The following is a 23,784-nucleotide window of genomic DNA, read 5'->3' as shown; positions in this document are numbered from 1 at the left end:
TTAGTTGCTCTTCATATAAAAGAATTCTTTACTCTGCACTCAGGTGCTTCGATTTCTATTCTGTCTATTTCTGGAGTCTTTCTTAACCTAATATGCATTAATTTAGGCATATTTTACTTACGCTCCTTATCTAAAGTTGGGAATGTAATGCAAACCATAGAGTGTTTCGGCTTTCGGGCCGCAGGAATATGAGTTATGCCACCTCCTTGCTCGGGCTCTCCAGCTAATGTCGGACATTTGTCGCTGTCCTTGCAACCCATCCTATTTTGCATACTCGACACGCTCCGTCGGACCTTTGCGGGTGGACCTCCTCCATTTTGGCAATTTTGGGCACCATGCCGACTCCTCTCCACTTCGTGTGCATTGACAAGTTTTTGTCACGTTTTCGGTGGCGGTGGAAATTCGAGAAACTTTTTCGCAACACGCACTTATCAAAAGTGGCTTCGACTTTTGTGCCAAAAGAGTAAATGAGGCGTCTTCAGCAGCTGGCCGGGTGAAGGGTCATGCACCTGACCAGTGCAGGCCCAACCAACTTTTCTAATTAAATTCTACGAAAATAAAACCACAACACACACTCGTCCGGCAGAGGAAGCTGAAGAGCAGTTGGCAAGTTGACACTCGCTTATCATTTCCGTTTCCGGCAGGCAGAGCGGCACAACCGTGCGACGTACGCTGTTTGTTCTAGTACAGGGTATTTGGGGTATTTATGATTAATTATAAATTTACGAGCTTATAAAAAGTATGTGGGATCCAAAAATTAATTTAAAAAAGGCAAACACAAGAAGTCTGCCCATAAAAATGGCAAAAAGAAATGCTACTAAAGGGTTACTTTCAGGCTGCCCCTTTTTTGTCCCAACTGCAGCGCTGCAGGACTTTTGTATAAGGGGAGGGGAGCGCCACAAGGAGGCGGCGAAATGAGGGAACATTTTAATTGTCAACGCGCAGAGTGTTTAAGTGGCCGGAGAATGCGATTGCAGCTGGGCAATCATTAATTGGCATTACCAGCGGGTGGCAAACTCTTTCTCGCACTTCCGCCCACTCACACACGCCCTGATGGATTATGCTTAATTGCAATTCATTTGATATTGACACTTTGGAGTGGCTCTCGTCCGGTTTTCTGCTCCTGCCTACTCGAAGACGCGCCTGGCCATGCCAAATTGTCATTGATTAATGTCAACACGCCTGGGCGCAGTGGGAGTGGGTCGGAGTGGGTGGCAGTGGGTGGTGGTGCTGCACACCAAGAGTTGTATATTTGAGTGCAAAGCAATTAATTTCCCGGATGCACTCGAACGGAAACTGAAGAGCCGCCACACATACGATTACAGGGAGTGTGTATTCAACCTCAAGGTTTCGGGCAACTCCAAACGAGTGGTGGATGGTTCCTCGTAATCGCTGCTTGGCATGCCAGCTGCATATAATCCGGCGCATTATGATCCTATGGCGTGCCCGAGCTGTTTGGCTAGTTAGACGATACCCCTTAGCCATGGTCTATATAATATATAATAAAAGATGTTTTGGGCACTGGCCGATTCCACTTGACAACAACCAGCCAACTGATAGGAGGAGGAGCCAACAACTATCAGCTTTTAGTTGTTAATGCTATTTTTAAATTTATTGTTGTAGCGTTTTGATAAAGCACTTTGGTTTCGATTTGAGCGTTGACCACTTGTGATTTATTCGTATACGAAATATGCTCAAGCAAATTATCTAAGTTCCATTGATAGAACATTCAAATAACTCATTCGCAGACTACCATCTAAAGCTCTTGTTGACTTACAGCTGTTTGTTGGTTTTAAATGTGATTTTAAAGCACGGCGACTTTCAATGCGAACACACTTGGACAGGCAGCAATTAAATCAGCCAGCTAGATCGCGTTACCTTGGTGCAAGTGGCGGCTGGAGAGTTCATTGTCCCAGCGCCAGCTGCCAACAACAGTTGGCTGTTATTCTTACCACTTAAGTGGGCCCCCGGGCGGCAGGGCTCCGCTGCATTCGAAATGTCAGTCAACCTGCGATTCGCTGCTTTTGCCCGCTTTTCCTTCGCTTTTCCTTTGCACAGTGCTTTCTAGCAGTGCGCTTTCCCATCGCATGGCATTTTCCTCGTGGCGCTGCAACGCGGCCGGATGATGAGTTTTTAATACTGCTTTGTTTTTGTCCGCCTGTCATGTTTAGGGGACTGGCACGCAGCTTTCCCGGCTGTCAGCCTGTCGGCCCAATTTCGAAACTTGCTTTCCCGGTTTACCCGATTCCCATCCGATACCCGTGCCAAACTGTTGCCAATGCGTACGAGCGTGGGAGCTTATGTTGACGCGCATGTTTCTGCCTCTTGCCCTCTTGCCCGTTTCCGTTTCCGGTGCGGGGTGCGGGGTGCTGGGTGCTGGGTGGGCAAAGAAATGGGCCAGAAATCTGGGTGGCAGAAATCAATTTCTCTGCGGACTCCGCACTTGGGAGTCCGCAGTCCAACCAACTGTGCCCCAACTCCCAAATGAACTCAAGTCGAGCGAACCGAGTCCTAATTCGTCTGATCAAGTATGCAGCAAGCAGTTTGCGCTGCAGGAAAACTTTTACATCGAGTTAATTTACATTGTAATTTCCAATTGATGTCCTTAGCAGGGAAGCGAGTCAAAAAAAAAAAACTGATTTAAGAGGCAGAAATCCGGGAAAATCCCGAGGATTCGGCCAATACAAATACATAAAAGTTGCAATTTGCATTAATTATGCAAAATAATGCGCAGTTGACCCATCCAGGCAGCCTGATGCCCCCACCAATATTTATAAATTTTATGCGTCGTTAAATGTTTGGTCGGAATGGCTTTCCTCAACCCTTGAGGGCTTTGTTCCGCTCTTTTGTGACCGTTCAACTGGAAATTATGCAAAACGTCAAGTCTGAAACTTTCTCCGATGCTTGTTGATAATAAAATTGCGGGCCAAAACGTTTTTTCGCATTGTCCTTTGATTGGCTTTATGACTATTCGTAGACTTTCATTTTAAGTATTTAACTTATCCGATCGTCTTACGAGCTCTATTTATTGACCTACAATGAATGGAGATCGCTGCCAAAGATGGTCTATAGACTATAAATGTGCTCTATATTCCCTAAACTTACTAGAAAATCATCTTTAATGTAATATGCACAATAAGGTGGCTACTTTATAATTATATGTTCTTAGTACTACATCAAAAGCAATGGAGACCGACATAGTTCAGCTGCTCGACTATCAGATACCTGTTAGACAGCTTCTACCTTTTTTCTGCTTGATCAAAAGTGTGCAAATGTAATTTAATTTTTATTCATGTTTATTAATTGCTTTTATTAATTTCTATTATTGCATATTGAGGGCTTAAGTGTCTCTGATTATTCTTGAACTTTCCTTGATAAGTATTTCTTTAAATCGTTGAAATACTTGCCTTCTTTCAATATTATAACAATGTCATTTTGCAAATCCGGATGGTTTGTTGTGCTGAGTCGCTGATTAAAGTAATTTCCTGCGCGAACTTGTGATTTTGTCCATCCTCAGGGTGCTCCACGCCCACCCATGTGCCCATCATCTGGGTGTTCCATATCCACCAAAGCGGCAAACGAAAGCGAGTTGCAAACGTGGCATTCCACGGAAATACAGAATCAAGAACAGGGACAGCAGCTGATGGTTTTTCCCCACCTTTCATGCCACTTTTCTTTTGCATTCGCCCGAAACAAGATGAAGTATGAAATATGATGTAAAATGATGTGATTACAGTTGAAAATTCACAAAAAATAATAAAAGAACCCAGGCGGATGGAGCTTCCAAAGGGGGAGGGCCAAGACACATGGCGTTGTGTCGGTAACCAAAGGGAAAAACGGCGAGAAGGGCCAAAGGGGTAAGGAATGTGGCTGCCAGTAGCAACAAGAACAAAACAACATGTCAGCCCATAAAAATGAGCAGCTCGTTGGTAAAGCAAGCATAAGCGTAATTGTAGTCGACCTGAAAATACCTTTTAATAGCAGTGCAACTGCTTATTTGTTCATTTTGCATTTACACTGAAGAGAAACATTTTTCAGTGCTCAGTTGTTCGCTTATATACAGCATAACTGGCCTAAAGTTAAGAACTCAACATACCCTTTAATACCGCGCGAAAGTGGAGCCGTTCAGGCAGCTGTGACTGTGGGCGTGGTTAGGGATGAAACTTGGAGAGGCGGAGGGCGAGTTGTACGTGTTCGTGCTGCCGAGATTGACAGTTTGCGAAATGGGTTGAGTAATTCATATGATGAATTATCTACAACTGAAGCACTGAAACGAGATAAACTTAATAGGAGAAAGGGCACCTGTACTATAAATGGAAGGCGCACTTTGGGTAAGACGTTCCTTATTATTCCTTGAGTGGAAGATGATGTGCTCAGCCATCAGCTTCACATGAATTCAGGCAGAGGAACATTTTAGCAGTTCTCTGACCATATTTACTACAGACATTTCTGTAGAATTCACCAAATCATTGTTTTATGTTTGCCAAAAATATACAAATTAAATTAAAATGTTCCTTAGTTTTGCACTAAGTTCGTAGAGAACCCTGATCTTCTAATCTCTGCGATCCTACAGCCATCTTTATAGAGGTTCCAACCAGATGTGGCAACAAATCGCATGCGGAATTTCCTGCAAAGTGGGCTTGTAAATTAATTTCTCCCAGGAAAAGCCAAGGGGAGGGAAGGGAAGGAGCACTCAGCTGCTAATTAATTGCACAACATTTCGGGCGATTGGTCAGGCGGATGTACCTGTGGTTCGAAAATGCGAGATGGGTGGGGAAAATGAGGTAAAAAGTTTTCAGCTCTTCAGCTTTTCGGGATGTCAAATGAAAAATTACCGATTTAAATGGCGGTCGCTCTGGCTCTTTGCATTGCTTTTTTTCCTGCAGCTCTAACTGCCAGTCGTTTGTCGACTTCAGGAATATCCTTTGGCTCTCCTGCTGACGAATGCGTCTGTGTGCGAGTCTGTTTGCCTGTGAGTGTGTGTGTGCGACTGTCTGTCGGTGTGGGCCACATGCTGATGAACACGTCTTGTCAGCGGCTAACGAGCGCCACTTACACGCTCAACAATCACTTAACCTCAATTGTTGCTTCTGAATAAAAAATATAAAAAAGGGCGAAAAAGGACGAGGAGCCAACAACAAAGGGTAAAGGGAGAAGTGTAAAAGGCAATGCCAATGGCTCCGCCTCTTAGTTGCGCCCCGCCCCCTTTTTAATGGCAGCTTCTCTTTTGTGTGTTGTGTGTAAATATACTTAATTAATTAACTGATTTCTCGCCGTCGCGCGATTGCTGTTGGTCGTGGGGAATATTTTTTTAAAAAAATTTACCACTTTTATTGGTATCCGTTCAAATGCTCGGCAACGTTATTTGGTTTTTCATAAAGTGCATTTTATTACCAATGCACAACAATTTGTGGAGTTGCATAAAGTAATTTCAGCCGAGCTAATTGGCTTACTCCCATTGAGCCAGGCTTACCATAATTGAAATGTGCGTTGATTAAACGGAGTTGTGTGACGAGGCGATTGGAGTAAACTGGTTTATAAGTAGCCAAACTAAGTTACTTCGCGGAGGCCTGAGGTTGAGTGCCTTTAAATGGCTATTCAGGTGGTGCAAGTGGAGCAGCGAGACAAACAAGTTGGTCGCTGGCTTTCCACTTACTTTCTCCCCTTTGCAGGACATTTTTTGCCTTATCCAGGCAGCCGCCTAATGCAATCAAAATGCCTCTGGCCGAGTGCCGGAATGGCAATTACTACTGCCACAGTTGCTGCACTTCTGTTAGCCATGGCCCAGAAGAAAGCCATTTAAGCTGCTGCTCAATTAGGGATTTTCTTCTCGCACCTTGCCTTACCACTTATGGGACTTGCAAAAGATATTGGATGAACTGTAGCTACATTGTACATATTGTACACATGCTCAGCAAAGAAACGCAGCTTGCAACGTTTCTCCCAGTGCATTTGCGTTCCTTACAGGCAGTTTCCATGTCGCAGGTGGGCGGGGGGCGGAGGTCGAGGGGTCAGTTGGTTGCTGGGATTTGTGAGTTGGTTTGGCGTGTAATAAGCAATTACGGCGTTCAGCAAGACTCGGCAACTACTCAGATTTGTGCCCAGTTGAGCCTAATCGAGTGCAACTGCAACTGCATCGGCCTGCTCATGTGCAACATGGGGCAACCTGGGCAAGCTGGGGCAACTGAGCAGGGGAGCGTTGCAAGGTCCTTAAGGCTGGCCAACTTCATCCGGATATCGGGTTATGCCAAGTTTAGTTCGCAGCGCTGCCATCTAATGTAAATTGAATTTACCCAGCACGAGCAGCGCCCCAGGCTAATGGAATTTAAAAATATGCACCCCCCTACTATTCGCTGCCCTTCGCCCTACACAAAAACAGCAATCAAGCTCGGCGCAAGGTGAGGGAATGGCGAAAAGAGAGGGGGTTGGGGGCGCAGCGGCGAAAATAGAAAAAATTAGCAATTAAATTGTAAGGGCAACCTGAAAACAGTTTGCCCCAGCCAAGAGCACCCAGGCGGCGTTATGATTTCATTAATTTAAAGGTGGCACACTGCGAGAAACACTATAATACTTGTAGAGAGCGCGCTCTGTCAACTTAATAGTTCATTTTTTAAAGTGTGCCCATTGCCAATTACTATCGTTCTCCAAAACTTGCCTAGCAGCTTTTGCCTGGGCAGGTTTCGATTAGTTTTTCGCTCAGTGTGCTGGGGACAAGAAGTGGCCAAAGCAGAAGAAAGAGAGGGCGCAAAGTTGTCGCGTCCTTGTCGAAGTTTGTGCCGCTGCCGCCGCGTGGCAATTAGCAAAATGTGACGCGGCTGTTGAACAGCTGAAGCTGAGTTTGGGCTTAGTTAAAGGAGCCAAAGGAGCCAAAGGAGCCGTGAGAGCCTTGGGAGCAGGATCAAGAGCTGGAGGAGCAACATAGACTGTGGTTGAATCGGCTTAGCAACTTGTTCGGTGGCTGCGGAAGTGCTTTATTTTGGGCGGCAGCGGCTGAAAGGCGCTCCTGAATGGCTAAGCAGTGTCGAGAAGAATCCTGAAGAATGTTGATAGCTCGGGAAGCAGCATGACATAATGAAACTTTTAATTTCGAGGGGTAACTATGCGCGAAACATATCTAACTAATTGCCCCAAAAAGCAGGCAACACTTTTATCCGCTCATGTTATTCAAATTTGGCTTCGCAATGCAATTAGTTGTCTGCACATTGAAGCCAGGTAAAAATTATTTGCATATTGCCAGGCATTTCATAATTATTATGTAAGCCAGACGTTCGCATTTTATTCAACTCAACTGCAAGACGCTAGACAAAGAATACCAAATTATTAGCAACAAATATATTCAGCAAGTCTGCCATCTGCACTATTTTCCATTAAACAAAGGCAGCTAAGGAAGCTGTCTGTCTGGCTTTCCCTTCGTCCTTTTCCTTGTAATATTATTGCATTGTTATGTAAACACACATTTTTAAATAACACTCCTTGTATTTAAGAATTGCTTTAACTGAACCGTAGTTTTTTCACACTACATTTGGAAGAGATATGCATTCATATTCCCGAATCAGTCAACATTTTGATACAAGTCATGCCAAAAAGCGCATCGAAGTGGAGGGGCTGCATTATATTATTAAAAATGCATAAAAGCCATGTCTAGTAAGCAAATAAAGAAAGGCATCGAATTATCTTTCTCTCCAAATAAAAAAGGTATTTAATATGCGAGCTACAAAAGGCAACGGCCAAGCGAAGCAGAATAAATCGCTCCGAAATGATATAATGTTAAACTGACTCCGGCCTGTGAATGGCTGTAAATTAAATTGGAAAATATTAAACAAACATTTGCACTCAATAAAAGCAAATTGCGTTTGTTTGTGCGCAAGTAAACACCAGTACAAAGTCGCCAGTAAACAGACTCCTGTCGGTTGTCCGCGGCAAAAAAGTGCGCGAAAGAGATGGCTAGCTGGCGACGAAAGAGAGGGGAGAACCGGATTCAAAAGGCAAATAGCATCAAACAATTTTGATCGTTTTGTTCGCGTTTTCAACTGACACAAATTGCGGGAAATTTTGTTTGCTTATTAGCCAAGCATTCAAGCGTATTAATTCCTCCTCGTCGCTATCTGTGTTTCAAGATGTCGCTAAAAGTTCAGGGGTTCCCACTCAGTTCTTAACTTTTAATTTGATTTCAGGATGGATCCAAACAAAAGAGAATGCAGCAACCAATTTGCCAGGGCAAAACTAATTGTTTTCCGCGCCTAAGCGATGTAAAACAAATGCTGAAAATTGATTCTGCATCGCAAATTGTACAACGAAGTTCAGGAAAGGCAGTAAAATATCTTGCTTAAATAAATAAATAAACAAATTTATGATAGTAAAAAGGACTATAAACTTACTTGTGCTCCTTAAGCTTAGAAGGCCATTCAGCAGGCAAACTTTCTCACACATACCTGTTGTCTGAAAAGTGGATTTATCAAAGAATTTGAGTGCCTTTAACTTCACATGTGCACTTTAATAAAACTTTGCCGATTGTTCCGGCCGGCTGGAAGTAGGAATTATTGGAACCGAACTGCACAAGCCGGAGTTGGAGCCACAAAGCATAATTCAATTTGGTCAATCAACCGCAACACTTGAGCAGTTAGTTTACTGTGGGGCACATATAACCGGCTCCCATCTGACCGACTGCCTATTGAACCCGATGAATTTATGGCTAAACATTTTAGCAGATGATTGATGCGAGTTTCGGAGCAGACGCGCGGGTGCACCCCACCTCGTTCGGATGTGTGCCCAAGTCTCTTGGCCCCAGTCTCTATCTGGCCGCCATGCAAATGCCAAATGCTAATGAATTCATTCAACATACAACTTCAAAAGTCATAAATACTCCGAGTGCCGACTTCATGCAACGTTAACTGCTTTGTGTGTGCCTTTGGGGGGTGGAGGGCAGTCGAGGTCCTTGGTGAGGGGACAAACTCATTTCCGTCACTGACACAGTCACTGACTTCATTTAATTTTCAAATTCTCAACTCGAGAGTCCAAAACGAGGTTTCGTTTCAGCAATTTTCATTTTCCCTGCACGTGTGTGCGTCTGTGTGTGGGGTGCCATGTCAGTGGCTTTTGTTCCAGTGTAGCAAAGCCAGAAGAACGAGCAGCGGAACCCAAAAAAGGAAGAAAAAGGGGCTCCACTCCCGAGACTCGTGCGAACCAGCAAAGTTATAGCCACGCATAGGTGCCGGGGTCGGCGACTGTTTTACATTTTTGCATTTTTCATGTTTTGCCCTGCCATAAAGTTGTGCGAGGCATAAAAAGTATGATAAATTAGCATATTACGCATACGCCGTGTGTGCATCCCCTTGTTTGTGTTTGTGTTTCTGTTTCTGTTTTTTGCACTGCGTGTATGTGTGCGTTGTCATGGGCTGGATGACTGTATAATTATGTGCTTAAAGCAATTAGTGCGGAGTTTAGCCGCCGCCAACAGTGCATTACGCATACGCCCCGTGGGCGGCCGAGCTCTCAACGAAATACTCAAAGACAGATTAGGGCTTCTGAAAAATTTCGGGCAGCTCTGTAATGGATATGCAGCGTTGCCTGAAGCCTTCGTAGGACTTAATAAGTCGCACATAAAGCTGAAACTTTAATACTTGCTATGTTAGGTTTTCTATTTCTTGTCGCAAATGACACTTGCGTAACTTTTCCCAGCAATATAATCCCATGTACATAACTTCTGGCGTAATGACTTTGCTGAAGTGCGTTGCGCTCAAGAAGTTCACGTAATCAAAAATTTATTCAACACGCTTCGATTGGCAGTATTCGATTTAATTGAAAGGACAAAAGCAAACCGCAAGAAATGGCACTTTCCATTTAATTCAACTTTTTGGAAAATTGCTCACGCATCATTTTCCCCATGGAACGGCCAAGAACTTTTGCATAACTTACATGCTTTGCGGACAGCCAGTCTCGGCACGTTCACTTCATTTATCATCGATTCGCATTCTAAAAACAATGGAAAAGCCCGCAAGGAAGTAAGTGTAGCAGTCATTGTGTCACTGCCAATTAATCAACTTGGCTGGCTGGCTGGAAAAGCAGCCGCAGACAGACGAAAATGCAAATCAATGCCACACACCTTGGGTATATCAGCGCACGATTTAATCATATTTGTCAGACTGCAGCGCTTCCAAAAAAAACGCAAAAAATCAAATCACATTTGTCTTGCCCGGCACTTTGCGCTTATTGTCAATCAATCAGCGTGCATCGATTCCGCATATGGCATGTACTCAAAACGTGAACATTTTCGGTTGCCATTGCCCTCGACTGAAATCCTTCCACCAGCCTCCTATTTAGATGGATTTTGGATGGGGATTTTCCAGCGGAGCCGCGCCTCCGCAATTCTTTCTGCCCAAAGGCAGAAAAGGCGGAAAAGCGCCTCGTTTTCCCAACCAACCAACCAACCTATCGCTTACCCAAATTTGCCTCGTTATTTATCCTGAAAAATGGCGCGCGTGCTACAAGAGCCACTCGAGTATCAGATACAAACTGTAGAAAAGGGAAATATAGCAATAAGGATTTTGTTTACGTCACCACACTCGAACCGAATGATTTCAATACAAACGGAATGTGATGACATTGCATTAACCATTACAAATAATCGATTCTGTTTAATAGGCACGAAAAAGTATTCGACTGGTGCTGTACAAATAAATAAGCCTTATTGAATGGAATCCGTCTTTAAAAGCCCCAATTAAATTCAATGAATAATATATAACAATAAAGGAAAATTGTGTTTTTCTTATGCACACTGCACTAATGAGGAAGTAGAAGTAGAACTTGTAGAAGTAGTATCTCCTTCAAGTAAATACAAAATAAATAAGATTACTACAGTACTAATCGAAGTTGGATAAATCGATAAATCTACGAAATCGTAGATAAAATATTGACACATTATATGCAAATTCCTTTATTTGTTTAGATTTGCTTCGCTTTCTTTTTCATTTATGTACGAGTATAGATCATTAAAAATAGATCTTCATCACGTGTGGAATACTGGCGCCCCGAACACTTAGTCAATTTGAAAAGAGTGCCATACTTTGTGTGCCCGCAAATATAATGAACTGAAAATGCGGGAAATGCGCAAAGCAAAACACCGCAGGACCAAAAGAAACGGAGCCAAGTGCCGGCCAAGTCAACTAAATGCTAACGAGCATGCCTTTTCTGGCTGGATTTCGGCAGACCAATCCCGAAACCGAACCACTCTGCATCGGGCACAGCCCAGGCCCCATCTACATACATATATACTCCTCCAGCTCTCCAGTTCTCCAGTTCTCCATCCCTCGATCCCCGAGGAGGACGCACAAGTGCACTTTAGTTTTCAATTTTTGTCGTCTCATAATGCGACGCTCTGGGTTCTCCGTGTATACTGGTGTCTTCCATTTTGCCGTGCTCCCATACAGCTGAAATCGAGCAAATATCTTCAAATGGATTTTAAAATCCCAGCCAGGGGGCGGAGGAGGGGGCAGCACAGGAAATGTGAGTCAAAGGTTACCTTGGGGATGCATTCAACAAAATATCTGCACTAATGGAAAAGTAAAAGCTGCAAAACGAGTTAGCAGATGTATTTATGTATATATCATAATATTTTCAGCTTGTGCCACCCGAAAATCACTTAAGGACGGCTTCCAGTTTCATAAACGAAAATGCCAAAATGGGTTACTCAGTGTGCTTCTGTTGACTTAGGATGTGAAACAGTTCGGGCCCAAGTCAATCAGATTATTAGCCCCAACCATTGGACAAGCCACTGACAGATGGACCGACTGACCACTGACCACTGACCATTGACCACTGACGGATTGCCCAACTGACCGTCTGACAAACTGGAAAAGTGACTGGCTGACAGCTTGACACGCCCACAAACAGTCGAAGGCGCTCAATAAAGACAAGTGCAAGACTGCCAACTATTTGAGCATTTTTCACTCGTTTTCCCGGGCACGTGCCATTGCAAAATGCCACCCAACACCCCCGGGAAGCTGTGGGACAACCTAAAGAAGCCACTTTGCTGGCTTTGCTGGTCTGGTTGACTTACTAATGAGCCCGAGAGCTTTGGGTTGCATCAAACTGATTAGAAAAGATGGCAGTGCCCGCGGAGCAGCACGAGAAGAAATCACCGGAAAAGTTAAGACAAATAGAAGACGTCCCTTTTTACGGATTTCGTAATTGATTGCCGTTTCCCGAGAGCCAATCAAAAGCCACTAAATATTCCTACTGTATAATCGGAATGAATCTCGGTGCATACTAATAAACCTAATCAAAGTTGGAGCAACAAATATGAAAGGATTTCTTATTTCTTTGTAACACTAGGTGGGTCTAGAATAATTAATCTCATATAGAAATATTATATAAACTATATAATAAATATAAATATAATAATATAAATATAATATAATCTATATTATAATATAGGAATATTATTCTAGTGTCTTTGGTCTAACCATACACCATTTATTGAAAATTTGACATATTGAGGCAGTACAAACTGTTTTCCGCCCATTTAATGCCAATTTCCATGCCGATTTAGTTGAATTCCTCCTGCAAAATAGCTTTCTGTAAAATAAACCAGCTAGTTTCGCCTAATCTGGAGGAAACCGAAAACATAATGGGGGCACCGGACTGAGACTTCTTTCGGTTGTGTTCACACCCGCATCCGGATCATCAAAGCGAAATGGCGGCGACATTCAGGGATAAAAGCGAATTTGTTGGTCAAGCAAGCGTTAAATGGAAAACTTTGGCTCCAAACTTCAACTTTTCCGTGTACTTTTTCATTCGAAGGAAGGAGGGGAATGAGTTTTCAGCGAATACATTTTACATGGCGACCAAGAAAACACTCCAGGAATATTAAAACGAATGAAGCCAAGTGGGGTTTACTTTTTCCGGCTCCATCTGGTTGCCGTTGGCCGAATGGACCGATTGGCTAATGAAGCACCACCATTTTGTGGGGATGCAGGGCTTCAGCGTTATGTGGGAAACGAAAAAGAAACCCACTCACTCAACGAAATTCCAGCTCTTTTATGCAAACACGTACGACCCATTTAATTTGGCGAAAAGCGACCGCGTATATGGCCTGCCAGAAAAATACGTGATAAGCAAATTCATAAAGCATTAAGACGGTTGCGCTGGCTTTTCCAAAATGAGGGGCGGAAAGTGGGCTACGTAAGCGGAAAAGAGCAACAAGAAAGGATTTTTCCCCTCTAGTGAAGGCTCCCCGAATACCCTAGGTGACCTTTAAGTCACCTACAATTAAGTAAAACAAATGCAAGCATTTAAAAAAATCTTTAATATATGCACATTTGTTTGAAATATAATAATGCTCCTTTTTAATTGAATTTAATTGCATTTACTTAAAAATATGTAATGTGCTCGTATACATTACACAATTTGTTTTTCTTTTGATTCAATTTTTTCAAGGTTTTTTCTGGTTATCAAATTCATTTTTCAAAATATTAATAACAATGCAAATAGAGTTCAGCTGGAATTTTGCAGCAATAAAACCTCAAAGATACATTATTCTAACATCTTGGATTTCCAGCGTAATCTACCTCATTTATACCCTGAAATGTTAGGTATACAAAAAATAAAAAATGAGCTCCGCGCTCGTGTGTGGTTTCATTAAATTTTATAACAAGCATTTTATGCAAACTTTTTCTGTCCTTTCCACTTTTCGGCTAGACTCGAGTTGGTTGCTTTTGGTTGGCCAAGTTGAGTCGGTTGGGTTATATATGAGTTTGTGGGAGTTTGTGGGGAGCCGCCTAATTGAGGCAGTTGAAAATTGAAAAAAGAGATGTTTGGTGTTGGCTGCGAAGCCTTTCAAGTCGTCCTGCATGAATGCGAGTGGTTCATTCAGGACCCAGTCAGTCAGTCAGCCAGTTAGTCAGGGCATTTAAAACGACATCCAAGCTGGGGGCGTGGCATCGGGCTTTCTTTATGTCCCGACTCACTTTCCAATTATCATATTAAATCAGCTGTAAGTCATTGCATGTACATATATTTGCACAACTTGTGTGCGGCAGAGGGACTTCAGCAGCAGCTCGGATAATCCTTTCAGCCAAAAAGGATACTCACGGGCAAAAACAAAAACAAATACAGCTACAGAAAAAGAAACACATCAGCGACGAGCCAAGCGGAAAACTGGCACAAGAAAAATCCAGTTGACATTTCACTGAAATGCTGTTAATGGGAATTCGCCTGGCCAACTCTGAAGATAACGATTGCTAATGGAGCTCGCCATGCTTTTTACGTACTGCGGTTGGCTAGATAATGAGCTCATGGCCAAGTGGAAAAGTGAGTAATGTTCCTTTCAGGTGTGGCTCAAAATGTTGGGACAGTTGGATCGGAAAGTGTTCGAATTGCAGGGTGATCAAAATATAAAACAGCATTTGTCCTTAAAGAAACACATTTTTCACTTTAGTTTCCCTTGTTTATATAATTTTAAAACAAAACATTTTTAGGCTTGTTTGAAAGTATATGGTCTCAAAAAAAATTAGTGTCAGGTTAATACATTGATTTCTTTGATATTAAAAGTCTGCAAGTACTCAGATACTCAGTTGCACAAAATATAAGAAACCTATTACCAAAATGCTGTTTAGTGGTGTATGTCAAACAATTTGATTAAATATATGTATAAATTTAAATAATTTAAATTTAAATAATTGTTATGTAACCCAACTTTGGTACCTACATAAAATACTTCGCGTCATTTAGAATTAGATATATGATGTATAGTTTGAATATCAATTACTATTTGCTCCTGTTTCAGCAGCTTAGTCTTCATCCGAATAATCCGAGTCATCGGAATAATCAGAGTCATCGGAGTAATCAGAGTAATCGGAGTAATTGGAGTATTCGGAATTCCTGTAATCACCAAAATAGAAATCCGGGTGATGAAGGCTCCAAACATTCATTGTAAGAAATCCGAAAAATCCAAGTTGAATCGGTATCCATTGAGCACGCATCGGCAATCCCACATCGACGTGATCTCCGTTGGGCAGGGCGTGCTTATAAAAGCACTTGTTGCCAAAGGAGCACCGGCCGTCTCCTCTCCTGAAGTATTTGCAGTCCCTGGCACCCAAAGCGGCGCGGTAGTCATGGAGCAGCTGGTCCTTTTCCTCCTTGGCCTCCACCCAAAACGGACTGGGACACACAAAGTCCGACCACACGCGACATTCTGGGCAGGCTCGCCTTACTGTGTACTCGAACTGCTTAGCCTGGCGCCACGTGCAAATGCACTCGAAGCAGAATATGTGGTTGCAGCTGGGCAGGATGCCGAAGCGCCTATCTCCGCCCTCCTTCTCCATGATCGTCTCGAAGCAAATGCCGCACTTCTTGTCCACGGATCTGGCGAACGACCTGCTCCAGGACGTCTCCACGTGATTGGCCACAGATGAAGATCCTCTCACTACTTCCGCCCTGGAGACAACTGGTGCATGCCGAGCGGATGCACTGCAGCTTGCTCCAGCCGGCGCCTCCACCTCACTAGTAACACGCTTGTGGCTGGGCACGAACTCCGCGGCGTTGGCCCAGTTCCTCTGCTGGCTCCAGGTGCTGGCGCTGCTGCTCGTGCTGGGCATCAGCAGCACCTCGGTGTCCACCTGGTGATCGCTGCTGGTGACTGTACTCATCTTGCTGCAATGATTGCCAGATGTTTTTGGGGTTCTCGAATCGCTTTTTACAAGTGCGGACGATTACCTGCAGTAAGGGGTTGGGGTTTTCTAAAATCGAGGCAGCTCAAATGTCAGGCGGATGTAAACTTTCTAACTTTTTCGTTTTGAGCACGTTGTATGACATGCGCCATTTTCTTTCCGCAGTGTGGCCAAAGCTATTTGTATCATAAATCTATTTATCCAATCGCTTGGCAGCAAAATACTTCGGAGTTGTGTTGGAAAAAGTTTACGAAACAGTTCCTGATGGCTTTATTATTATTAAGTACTGACCACGCTAAAATGGCTAGATATGCTCCGAGACGATTGCGCATAAACACAATATCACGATTTCGCTAGCAAACGAAAGTTAAATTTGCTTTCAGCTATACAATTTAGGTGGCAGCCCGTAAGCAAATTGCACGCGTCTCTTAATGGTCAAAATCTTACCTGGAAATCTTTCATTGGAGATGAAAACTTTTGTCTTTTCGTCCTTTTGAGATAGCGAGCACTTCAAGAACGGTAAGCTGATTGCGCATGCAGATTCTGTGCACAATCTCTAAAGCAGTGGCACTGCTTGCTAAGGCACTCGAGTGCTGCTTGCTACAGCACTAGCTTTGCTTCCATTTGCAGAATTATGTACTTGGTATTAGCAGCGTATTTTGTTTATCCCTAATACAAGTGCGATGTTCACCTATTAATAGGATATAAGAGCACAATTAAATGTATCGTAGATGTGCAGTGATGTGCTGCTAGCAGTCCGTTAACAAGCGAACTCACAGAGCACAAGGCATGCTGTGCATATAATCAGCTTAAAATATCAGCGAACAAACAATTCCAATCAAATTGAAATCAAACGCTACAGGAGGACGCCTCCGCTCCAATCCTCGCTTCCATCCGGATCCCCGTCATTACCCGCAGTTATGTTCCAGATTTACCTTGCTACGTGCAGCGCCACCTTGATTGCCCATACGTACACATGTGTGCGAGGCGAAGGCGATGGAGGTGAAAGAATAATAAAGGCGCAGGTATGCTCGGTGTGGGCAGGTGGCGTGGAGAGTGGAGAGTCCCTTGCTTCACTCAGTCAGTCATTCACTCAGCCAGTCATTCACTCAGCCAGTCACTCAGCCAGTTTGCCAGGTTGGCCCGAGCCGAGTCGAGCAGTCGAGCGCGAAATAAGCTTTGTCTGATGGACTGAGGTAGTGAACAGTGGCGCAGATCCGCCAGGTGGAGATGATGCCACATGACACGCGGCGGAGCTGCCAGCGGCAGCAAGAGCACAACAGCACGGCAGATTGATGATCAAAAAATGGGAAGAAACTGCTATTTCTATAAATTTAAATGAAATATTTAACTCAATTCCCAAACATTTGTTCTGGGAAACCCTTTCAAGGAAGTACTATCACAATTACTGATACTTGGCCAAAAAAATACTTAGCCTCCAGGTATTGGATACGCTTGGTTCCGCTTCGCTCGCAGCAGCTGCATTTCGCAGCACTGTCGTGTGGGGGAAATCCATTTCGGCTGTTAATGCGACATTCAGTCATTAAAATTTCAGGAGGCGCTACTCAGACAAAGCATGATATTGTTATTATTATTCGCCGGTGTTTGGCTAAAATGCCAGAAAGTTGTCAGCTAGCGGGATAACAGCTGCCAACAGCTGCTACAAGACAACTGCGTACAACGCGGCGTATGCGTAATGTGCGCACTGCTGATGCTTAATTCAAATTAAATTTGCCCTGGGTCACACGAGTGTTGTGCCACATTTGAAGTGTGGAGGAGGGCGAATGGATGGGATGGGGGAGCATTGAAGTGCAGAATCAAGAGCACAGCAAATTGGCAAATAAAATTTTTGCCAGCGCCAAAGAAATATAAAAAGTTGACTTGAGTTAGAGAAGTTTCTGCTGGTTGGGAGAAGCGTGTAAAAAGGGACGTAAACTTTCGTGTGTGTAATTAAATGTACTTGTTGCTGGCAATATTTCCCCCTGCTCCCCTACTCCCCTTCCCCCCTCCACAGCCCACCAGCCAGAGCAATCGGAAGAAGCCCCAAGGAGAAGTGACACTAATTAAATGCCCATGGAGCGGATGTTTATTTTCTCAAGCGGAGCGACAGAAGCATATTGCCATTTGAGTTGCTCTTAAATGATGGCAAATACATATGCACAGCCATCCGGCTCTTCCCCCATTTGGCCCCCAATGCAAATTCGGGCCAAAAACTTTCAAAGCCGAGGAAGTGTCACTTGGTTCTACACACAATTAAGTTGATTTGTTGCCTGTTGCGGTCAAAGCTAACGAAGGCGACCGGCCTCTCAGAGGCTCCTTCTAATGGAAGGATATCAGCGCACATATATACGGGAAATGCATTTTCATGCGGGAAATGCATTTTCAGCTGCCACCCGCACGTACAAGTGCATCTCTGTGGGCATTTTGATTTGAAGCTCGTTTGGGGGCGGGGAGGAAAGATTTCTTGATGGATTTCCGGTGTGACGGACGTTGAAATGTATCTCTAAGAAGGCCACCAGCAGGCAGATCACATTGATGTCAGTTAAATCAATAGTAAAACGATTTTAGGGGAATTTCAAGCTACCATTTCGTTCGAGAAGTAAGGTGTCCATATTGCATTTGGTGCTTTTTTGACTTTTCATCACATATATTTCTTAATATGAAAAACTAAACTGTCAAGAACTTGAATGCACCCCACAAAAAAAGTAAATACCGAAAAGACAAAGGCGACACTCACAATCGTTAGATTTCCATCCATTAAACGTGTTTATATGTTTGCAGTCAACAAGCAAAGCAAGCGCGACAAAAACTTATGGCAATCATATAATAAAAGGAAAATATCTGAAAAAGAAGCGGGCGCAAAAAAGGAAAATGCACAAGTGGCAAACTTTCGCCAGTCGTGTGTCTCAACTTCATTGGAGTGCTCCTCCTAGTCGTACGTGTCTGCACTGGCAAAACAAACAATAAGAACTGGGCAAAGATCCTGCCCAGAAATGCAGAGAGGTCGGTGCAGCAAATTTAAAGTGCAGCAAATTGCATTTGAAGTTTGCAGCAATATTTTTTCTTCCCTCTGAAAACAAGGAGCGAAAAGCCTTTCTAGATGCGCATTGAGTAAAAGGGCACAAATGCGAAATGCGAAATTGCGAGGAAAATTTTGTGGAAACAATGCAATTGAAACTTAGCTCATGAAATATTCAAAGTCAGATTTGCAGTTACTTTCGATCTATTGTGGTTTCAACCAAACAGTACAAGGAAGACCCATGGAAAATACCCTATTTGGACGTTATATTTATTACTTAAAAAATAAAATATATATTTAAAGACTGCCAGCTGCCAAGACTATTTCTTCAAAATTAATTTCTTAAGACTTATATTAACAGGATATCTACTTATATAATTCTTACATATACTTAACAATAAACAATAATCAAAGAGTATTCAAAGTATGTGAAAGAACAAAAAGAAAGTAAAACAATGGAAAGCAAATAGTTGGCTTAAACCGAAGTTGTTGCTCCTTTAAGTGTTATATTGTTTGGTTAGTTTAATGGGTCTGCATGGGATGGGAAAAATTAAATGAAACTTCAGGTTCACTTTACCTGGCAGAAAGTGAGTCCAGTTGGATTTGTTGATTGAGTGAAATGCTGGGGCTAAAGGGAAAGTTGTATTTCGGATTTGGGTTTCTACTGTGAAAAGCCTAAAATCCTCACAGGGAAATTTTGGATTAAATTTCTTTAAATATGCAAAAATTACCTAAATATATGCTTGTATATTTAAAATCCCCTGCGGCTTCAACCACTCGAATTAATCAATTAGTGCAATTTTATTTCCTTTTTGATTTGAGCACCTTGCATTAACTGAATTCCGCCATGAAATGAGCTATTCTGAAGCAATTAAAAGGACATGAAACCGTACAAAGTACAAGACCGGAATTTTCCTACTAATCCTGGCTATTTGAGCTTTGATTGAATACCGCCAAGGACAATGACAATTCCACTGATGGTGATGGAGCTACAACTGATGGTTGATGGCGATGGCATAACAATAAACAATAACAATAAAGGAAGGAGTGTAAAAACAAGCGTTTCCATTCCAGATTCAACTACTGCATTGAGAGAAAGGTCGTTATACTTACTTGTAACCTAGAAACTGAACTAACAGACTAGAAATCACCAGAAAAACTGCTTTTAAATGCATGAAAACTTATTTCCCTGTAGAACTTAAAACTTCTTGTAAAATAAGTAACAAAAACTCCGAAAAGGGATTTAAAATTGTAATTAATTCTTAAATCAAAAAGAAATCCTATTCCCTTTTATAAATATTTTGACATATTCAAACAAATTTTAATTTGTTTTTGTAGAACGTAAAGGATTTTTTGTGGGTTAATAACGTAATGAGGTCTGATACAAATCTTTGGTTGATTTGGGCTAAGCTTCAATCTTTTTTAGCCGTTTACCATTAAAAAATATGCAATTTAAAACTTTTTATTTCAGTGCACTCTTGCACACACCCACAGACAGATACTTAGTATTTTACTGCCGACACTAAAGTCCAAGCACCAAACAGAAACTTTGTCACACACACCAGCAGTCGGGAGTCGGAAAATGGGGGATAGTGAGCAATTACAAGAACGAGACTGCCAAATGAAAACGGAAAATTGGCAGGGGAAAAGCCGAAATTATACAGCCGCCGTCTTCATGTGACGACAACGTACCCGCAAGGCTATTAAAACTTATGCGTAGCTCATATAACACTTTTAATGCCAATCAAAGTCGCAACTCAAGTCGGCGAAGAAAAAATAAAATAATATATGGCGAAAAGATTCCAAGCAAATAGCATCAGAAACTTTTACCTTTTGTTTCCAAAAACGCAAAAAAAACAAAATAAAGAACTACAAGTCAAGGCAAGTCGGAAAGTCAAACAAAAGCTCATTGAAAATGGGGAAAACAAAAAGCGAGAGAAAAAAGGAAAAACTGAAAAGGAATCAAGTGTAATAGAAAGTAAAAGAAAAGCAATAAAGCCAGGGAAACGGCGCAAAGCGAAAAGAAATTGTCACAAATACAAATAGGAAATTGACGCGGAAAAACAATAAGAAGAAGAAACAATATGAAGAAAAATATGAGAGACGTGGGCAACTTTTCCCCAGCCGAAAACCGAAAAGAAAGAAGATTCGTAGAATCTCAGCCCAGAGGGCGTGGCACACCCTGTTTGTCCACTTTCTTTCGTTTTCTGGCTTTTGGCCATGTAACGAATTTAATCTTTTACGCTAACGCTTTCTGCGGGAAAACGGGGGCTGTGGAAATAGGGGCGGTAATCGGGAGTGGCGCGTAGGAAATCTGTTAGACGGGCCCATTGTTGCGTTTATTTATAGACCTCAAATGGCCTCAGCCCGAGGATGTGGCATTTGTTTGTAATGACATGTACCGTGGGTTGGGCTCCTGGGGGCTGATGTGTGGGATGGATGCCCAAGTAAACAAAAGAGTTGTATCCAGCGTGCACACGTAACCCGAACCGAGAAATGAGGTGGGCCTCCATAAAAGGCCTGATAAAAACGGCTTAAAAAGGCTTTTAACGCAGCCGAGTAAGAAAAGCCAGAGATGAGAGACTGTTTTGCACAATAGGGTCATGTCAGGAAGGGTGGCCGGGTTAATGGCTAGCATACTTTCAGACTGTTGGGTTAATTAAATTGTAAACAGATTGCCGCTTGCTGATATTACAACGCATACTATTTCGTAACTCAACACACATTTTCGATCTCCATATAACTGCGCATAATCATCTCTGAATTATGAGGAAAAACGACTTTAAAATCGCTTAATGCTTGAGCTGTCTGCAGATATATACAAATATTGTGTTTGGCTCTGTGTTTTCAATAAGCTTTTCTAAGAAGGCAATCACACATCGATAATGCCCATAAAACTGGCATTAAGTCTGTTTTGTTTTCGCCTCGCATTTTCCTGCCTGCAGGAATTCCCAGTTCCAATTAAATCCCGAAATTCCCCGGAAAATTATTCCGCAAACTCAAATATTGCCACAATTCCAAGACCGTGTCACTCGCTCAGATTCCCCACTTGTATCTTGGAGCTCTCCCTGCACTTCACCTTGACCCTGAGTGTCTTGGCATTTGAAGTGTTACTTCAATTTTATTGTATTTCCAACAAAAGTGGCAAGTGTCGGTGGGCGGTGGGCGGTGGTCGGTGGGCGGGGTAATGCCGAACACAATGTCAAGTGACCTGAAGGTACAAATAATCCAGCTCGAAAAAGAACAAAAAGAAAATGCAGAGACAACATTATGAGCGTGTGGCACTGGACAAACATTAAGCCCGACACGCCCCCTGCGACACGAAAAAGGATGGCATCGAGAACCCGGCAAAAAGCACCCAAGAAATTAATATTACTCGTAGTGCTGCTCAGGTGCCTCGCAAGTATGCAAAATCGCCGGCCGAAGCCCACGGAATGCATATTGATAAATTCCAGCGCAAGGAACCCAATGGAAGGCCCAGATACAATGCGAAGTATTTCAGGGATTCGAGAGTTAGAGATGCCAAATGTGAAGTACAACTCAAGAAAATATCTCGGGTAGCAGCTCACTAACAAAGCAAGAAAACGATTATGGTTACTATATACACTATCCTGTGATAAATCCTACATTTACTTACATTCTTTTATCAGTTACTTTTCTGTTTATTTACTCATACGCACAAGCTTACAAAAGTAAGCATCTTGAGTTTGGTGTATAAATGAAGTATTTATAATACTTTTCTTTTGAAGGCTATGCAGTTGAATATAACAATTTTTCAACTGATATGATTTATATTATTTTGCAGTAAAATTGCTTAGTTATATAACAATATTTCTACCGATATAATAACAATTTTTCAACTGAAATAATATGTATTAAATGTTTAATGTGAGTAAAATTGTTTAATTACATAACAATTTTCCAACTGATATGATATATACGAGTATATATTTTAAATATAACATTTTTCCACCGATCTGATATGTATTCTCCATTCAGCAAGCCGACAAAGCCACATATCTGCCCAATCGAATCTGCAATTTCGACGCGAAACGTGAATGCGAATGCGAATGCGAATGCCAATCCGGCAGGCTGAGATGCAGCCGCCAGCAGCAAAGTATGCATCTCAAAATGCATAGAACCGAGGCGCTGGGCCCGACATCCGACATCCGATATTCGACATCCCAAGGAGCCAGCAATCCTCGCCAGCTGGCCCACTCTGACCCCCATTCGCTGGCGGGGGAACGTGGATGCAGGCACCTCGTCGTCAGCTCGCCTGCATATTGATTGAATGCAACTGTCATACATGCCAATGCCATAAACAAGCTGCAGATGCAGCTGGAACCGAACTCAAACTCGAACTGCAACTGCGGGCCGTTCGAGCCATCCGCCTTCTTCTCGGCACGCATTTCAAATTGTATGCAAAAATGCAGAAGCCGTCGTGTGCTGGCATCTCGCATCGAGGCTAAAACTGGGAAATGCCCAGCTTTTCATACTCTCCACTGTGTACCGGGCATAATTGCTGAGGAACTTTAAGAAATACCTTCTGGCGATCGCATTTCCCTTGAATGCGAGGCATTCATTCAATAAGTTCATTGTTGAATAGAGATACATACAAGTTACAAGATACAAAATACAGTAATTGCAGTGGCAACTACACTAAATTTAACTTTTAGTGCACATTTAAAAGGATATTTCGATGGCAAGGACTTGTGTCATCCCTTCCAATACCGTGCTACCCAATAAAGGCTCACTCTCCCGATTTGCATATGTGTAAGTGCAGATAGCTTTGCCGGTGAGAATGCATACACATGTCTGGATATTTGTTGGTACCATGGCGAAATATGGCATACTCAAAATGCTTAGCGTTGCGTGGCGAGCTCGAACCAGAAGTCACAGCGCGAACGCTATTTTCCGCTGCCGATAAGATTCGCCTCTCTGCTTGCATGTGTGTGCGTGCACACTGAGAACAATTAGACCTGCTTCGAAGGTCTCGAAAAGAAATTCCAAAACAAATTCAAAGTTCATATAAAGTGGCTCTTAAGGGCAAACAAAATACTTTTAGTAACAGGAATTTCTTGTAAAAATATATTAATTACA

The 23,784-nt window shown here is 42.7% G+C and overlaps 1 protein-coding gene across 1 annotated transcript; it reads right to left on the bottom strand.

Annotated features, from left to right (window-relative positions):
• Nucleotides 1-14,705: 14,705 nt before the first annotated feature.
• On the bottom strand, nucleotides 14,706-15,804 carry LOC6546002 (probable E3 ubiquitin-protein ligase makorin-1). Its single transcript, XM_001972778.3, has 2 exons — nucleotides 15,712-15,804; nucleotides 14,706-15,648 (listed from the first exon to the last, which is right to left on the bottom strand). The coding sequence occupies exon 2, from the start codon at nucleotides 15,642-15,644 to the stop codon at nucleotides 14,787-14,789; it is 858 nt and encodes a 285-aa protein (XP_001972814.1). The 5' UTR covers nucleotides 15,645-15,648; nucleotides 15,712-15,804; the 3' UTR covers nucleotides 14,706-14,786.
• Nucleotides 15,805-23,784: the final 7,980 nt, after the last annotated feature.

This window comes from Drosophila erecta, unplaced genomic scaffold, assembly GCF_003286155.1.
Source record: "Drosophila erecta strain 14021-0224.00,06,07 unplaced genomic scaffold, DereRS2 tig00000021-arrow-pilon, whole genome shotgun sequence".
NCBI lineage: Eukaryota > Metazoa > Arthropoda > Insecta > Diptera > Drosophilidae > Drosophila > Drosophila erecta.
The sequence above is the reverse complement of the archived record's forward strand: the minus strand, read 5'-3'. Positions and strand labels throughout refer to the sequence as shown.

Coding starts and splice junctions, on each gene's coding strand:
- LOC6546002 (XM_001972778.3), bottom strand. CDS start 15,644: ATGAGTACAGTCACCAGCAGCGATCACCAGGTGGACACCGAGGTGCTG.